The 4,892-nt window shown below is 42.3% G+C and overlaps 1 protein-coding gene across 2 annotated transcripts; it reads right to left on the reverse strand.

Annotated features, from left to right (window-relative positions):
• On the reverse strand, nucleotides 740-4,535 carry RPS12 (ribosomal protein S12). 2 transcript variants are annotated; one of them, XM_021391662.1, is made up of 6 exons: nucleotides 4,449-4,535; nucleotides 4,259-4,310; nucleotides 3,702-3,818; nucleotides 1,999-2,101; nucleotides 1,378-1,479; nucleotides 740-823 (listed from the first exon to the last, which is right to left on the reverse strand). In XM_021391662.1, the coding sequence occupies exons 2-6, from the start codon at nucleotides 4,270-4,272 to the stop codon at nucleotides 761-763; spliced, it is 399 nt and encodes a 132-aa protein (XP_021247337.1). In that variant the 5' UTR covers nucleotides 4,273-4,310; nucleotides 4,449-4,535; the 3' UTR covers nucleotides 740-760. The 2 variants fall into 2 exon arrangements, with proteins under 2 accessions (XP_021247337.1, XP_021247336.1); XM_021391661.1 differs by lacking the exon at nucleotides 4,259-4,310 and having other exon boundaries at nucleotides 4,449-4,473.

Raw genomic sequence — 4,892 nt, forward strand, 5'->3', positions numbered from 1 at the left:
AGGAAATATTAAACCTGTTAAGATTTCCAAAAAGGTTTTGCTTAACAAAAAAAAACGTATGTGCCTGACTAATGAAACCAAGGCAAAGGAGAAGTCACTGTTAAACACTGCCTTGCCTGAGCAGTGGGATCTCTACTATTTGGCTACCCTACCTGCTGAGTACACATGCACAATCTTAAGTACACGACAATACTTCTTTTACATAGGTAAATCCATGCAGTTTGTTTCAGAACTGAGTGAAGGAAAACACAATTAGTGTCAAGTTAGTCTCCTGAATAAATTAAGATCTATTCCAAGAATTCCTGCAACATCTCAGAAGATTTGGGTAACAATTAAGGCAGTTCTCCTCATTTGCTTCAGTAGAGGGAGCCAAATTTTCATCACAGATGCAGCAGTTACTTCAGACTTTCCCAAACAAGTTACTCTGGGAATGGTGTAGAAGTATAGGCCTACGTACTGCCAAACTAGGTGCTACTGAAGACCATAATCAATTATCAGCATTTCCGCAATTCAGAAGCTGTGTTAAGTTCCCTAAGTTGCAAGCTTTCATGGTACAAACAGGAAAAGGAGCATCATGGAACAGGAATTCCAATGATTCTCATGATCTTTTTAAGAAACAGACAGAATTCAAATATTAAAGAACTACTCCAAGACCTTCAAAGTCCTTCAATCTGCTGTTACCTTTTGCAACATAAAGAATAAGTCCACCAGCACCCACCCATTAATCACACACACACTGATCAGGCTCAAAATTTATTTTTCATTTCTTGCACTTGAAGTACTCTTCGATGACATCTTTGGCCTGAGATTCCTTGCCATAGTCCTGGAACACAGAATAAACCATTATTATCATAAAGGCCCATTCTGAAGTTTATATTCTACTTTTAAAGGGACAACTAGTATTCTGACACAACGTAACCTCAAGAGAAACCACATCTACCAGTTGCTTTCCCTTAGTTTGCTAATAAATGACTGTTTTAATAAAGGACTATTATATCTCAGTTAAGCATATAACCCACTGGTGCAGATCCAAGCAGACTTAATTTCTGCTTAAAGGAAACAAAATATATAAATATGTAAAACAGTAAGAAGTACTACAATACATGCAGAAGTCATTATTTCTTATGGTGAAGATGTAGCCATCTCTTGGGACCTCAAAGACAACAAAGTCTCTTCAAGGCTCGTACTGTGGCTTTACTTTACCAGTATTGTTTTAAAACATGCTCTGCAAAACATTTTCAAGCTGAGCAGAGACTATTAACTGGTGTTTTTTCTCTTAAGTTTATTTTCTAGTTAAAAACTCGTCTTTAATGCTTACTGGCAAGAGGACATAGAAAGAGCTCATTTCCATAATTAAAGGAGTTAGTATCATCTTACTTTAACAACCACACAACTGCAGCCCACTACTTTGCGAGGTTTCCCTTCTCTGTCGATCTTGCAGAGTCCTACCCATTCACCCAGCTTTTTGTTGTCATCAACCTGCATAAAACATTACACCACATTAGAACTGTTAATTTCTAACATAACTATGTTCAACAGAGAACTGCTGTACTCTCAGAGGTATTGGGTAACGTACGGCTGCTTTCCTCACAAGTATCAGTAGAGGGAGCCAAAGTCTCATCATTGTACAGCTCCTACGTTTTTTAATTTGAAGACAAACTTGCATTAAGACCCTCCACACACCCTACAATCTCAATTTAGTAAGTTATTTTAATGAGTTCTGTTTCTTCATATACAGGACAAAAATACACTTCAACTTTATGATATACTTAAAATACATCTTTATCCATTTTTAGGTCCATGGTTTTTTTATTGTACACCTAAGAGTCACACCAAATTGAAAAGTCATTGCTGCTGTCAGAAATTTCACTTTCATAAACTATATACAGGATTACAGTACAGTGATCTCAAAGGTTCAGCTCTTTATACACTGAAGCAAGTAGATCAGCTCACAAGTATGGTAACTTCCAGACTTGTGTCTGAAGTTCTGACACTCACCTTTATTAGGTTGATTTGGTGTTCTGCACAAAGTGCTTCAACTAGCTTTACATACATGGGCTCATCGCAATTTGAAGCCAGGACACAAAGATGGGCTTGGCGCCTTAAAGGAAGAAAAGGCAAATGTAACCACAAATACTGACCAAACCTTCTTAATAATCAAAACCATGACAAACAAGATTCAGCACACGCATCTGTAGACAGCCACTTCTTTGTTTTTGGTCTTGTTAAACCACTTGGGAATTATAAAATATACTTCTGATATAATCTACTACTACATTCTGCTTCTCAAACACAACACAGCACTAATGCACTGTTAGTTTTATTATGAGATTCTATACCATTTCAGAAGCTTCTAGAAACAACGCTGTATTGATTCTCAGTCACTAGAAAAAGGTGGAATGAATAGATAAACACTAAGTCCCATAAACAACTAGTGTCTTTATTAGAAAGCAACAAAATTACAAGTTGCTTTTTGCCCTTCACTTCAGATTACAGTAATTCAACATTAGGATTATAATTACAAAAGCTTGCATTTCTATGCCAGGTTTTCAAAAGCTCTTCAGAACAATCTTTTCTACTTACGTCCAAAGAAGCTGTTATGACAGGGCCCGAATTCTAATTACGATCTTTGTATACTGCAGTACAATGTTAAGAATATCAAAGGGATACCTGACAACAAAGAGAGCTGTATAGGTCTTCCATGCTTAACTTAATGTAACATGACCACTGCAAACAAAGGCTATGTTCTCTGAACAGCCTTCTCCATCATGAGCACCACTAGAATGTTTAAGAAGTTTCCAAGCAAGAAACATTCAACACAAATGCACCCAAGCCTTGCACAAGTATTATTCTCTTAATACACATTACGTAAATTCTATCTTAACTGAAAAGAATTCTTGACATCTAGTTTTCAGTCAGTTCCATTTCTCCTTCCTTCTCTTATTTGGTATCTTGTCTTAGAGCTTTTTGCATACAGGTTTGTCAGACCACTGTTCTCACTCATAAAAGGAGTGAAGGGGTATCCGACAATTTGTGAAGTCATCACTCAAACACTGTAGCTTTGAACTTAAAAATTATTTAAAATCTGATACTAGAAGCTTGTATCGACGCACGCATACCAGAAATAGTAGCTGCATATTGTATTTAGCACATGCATGACAAATTTAATATCGTTTTGATATAGTACCAAAGCAATTATTTACAGCCGCAACAAAAAAGTGAAGCTAACCAAAAAAGGCAAGCTTTTTTTAGAAAAATTAAATCAAGTATTCCAGTTCAAATCTGACATACATATCAGCCTTCCCAATTCAAATCCTGACCAAGTTTTGGGAGTTTATCTTTTCTTAAAACACAAGGTTCCTGAGCTTCAGGTTTCTATGGTAGCATGCAACCAGTGCCAATCCATTTTCTCCCACAAAACTAATCTATGTGAAAACTCAATGGCACTAAGTTGCCAAAGAAAACCACTAATATTCTAGATGTTGTTGTTCAAGAGTCATTCAGTTTTACACCCACATTTTTAAGTCACAGTTGAAGACACTGAAACAAGGAACACTCACTAACAGAAAAGCATGGTCTTAGTAAAACCTTTTACTATAAACACCTAGACTAATTAAACACTATAATGTGCTTAACACACGTCTTCACAATATACCTCATTCCATTTTGCTATTCACAGATAAAAGAAACACACCACTTACTTGTCCAAGGCTTTGGCTGCTTCACGAATACCACGAGCAAGGCCATCATGGATAAGTGCGGTCTTCAGCACTTCTTGGAGGGCGGTGTTAACGTCCATTACACCTCCAGCAGTAATGCTGAACAGAAAGCAGATATTATTGCTTTGTCCACATCAGTATCTTAACAATTGCAAGCAGAAACTTCTCATTCACCCGCAAGCGTTCAACTGCTTAAAGATTACAGGAAAAAAGCAAATGGAAGAGCTAAACCACAGCAGAAACTGAAAAAGGCAGGAACTTGAAGACATTTTAAGCCAGATTGGAGCACCTGCCAGCTATGGTCTCCTCGTGCTTCCTCACAAAGGGGCTGGCCGCGCATCCAGCCACGCCACCAGCACACCTCACACGGAGCGCCCGCCCGCCTGTAGGAGGCAAGTGGCGGCAGCGCGGCAGGGCCCACCCGGCCCGATGGGCCAGGCCCGACGCGGGGCGCTCAAGCAGGGCGCTGCGTCCAGCCGCGTCTCGCCACCTCCGTCCCCTGCCCCACCACCCTTCCTGCCACCCCCCGCCCCGCTCACCCTTCCTCGGCCATGGCCCTCTCGGTGGGTGCCGCTCCCGCCCGGCTTCCTGCTGCAAATACAGAGACAGACCGCCCCAGTGAGTCCCGGCGGCCGCCCCGGAATCCCCGCCCAGCGCCCCCCCGCCACGATGCCCCGCCGGCCGGGGGGATCCTGCCCGGCAGGCCCCGCCGCCGCCATGGCCGCTCACCCCGCTGCCGCCGCGAGCCACAAGCGAAAGAGGGGGCGGGACTTCCGCCTCACGCTCTTATAGAGTGCGAGGACCCCGCCGCGCGCCGGTGTGGAGGCTGTCCGCCCCGCTGCCTGATGCACCGCTGCCGCCCCGCGTGGGGATGAGGGGAAGGAAATAAACCTCACAGACAAACGAATCTTATATAGGACTCTGCTGTCTTTAAGTGGTGGTCGCCGCATTAAGCTGTAACTCAGAAGCCTGAATTCCTGTCAGGCGCTCCGTGCTAGCTCCCTCGTCGTCACTGCGGTGGGATCCTCCATCTCACCTGTGCCAGGCCTGGCAACCAGTGTGTGGCAGAAAATACGTAGTGTTGGAAATATCCAAATAATTGATCAGGACGGTATCTCTGATAAAAGCAGATTTTATTCGCAATTGCAATGGCGGGCGTCCTGCAAGCAGGCG

This window comes from Numida meleagris, chromosome 3 (genome assembly GCF_002078875.1).
Source record: "Numida meleagris isolate 19003 breed g44 Domestic line chromosome 3, NumMel1.0, whole genome shotgun sequence".
NCBI lineage: Eukaryota > Metazoa > Chordata > Aves > Galliformes > Numididae > Numida > Numida meleagris.

What these genes read in the sequence shown, in the direction of transcription:
- RPS12 (XM_021391662.1), bottom strand. An exon ending in ACCAAATCAACCTAATAAAG is followed by an intron (nt 1,480 to 1,998) that starts GTGAGTGTCAGA and finishes TGTTTTATGCAG; the next exon opens with GTTGATGACAACAAAAAGCT. An exon ending in GCAGTTGTGTGGTTGTTAAA is followed by an intron (nt 824 to 1,377) that starts GTAAGATGATAC and finishes TCTGTGTTCCAG; the next exon opens with GACTATGGCAAGGAATCTCA.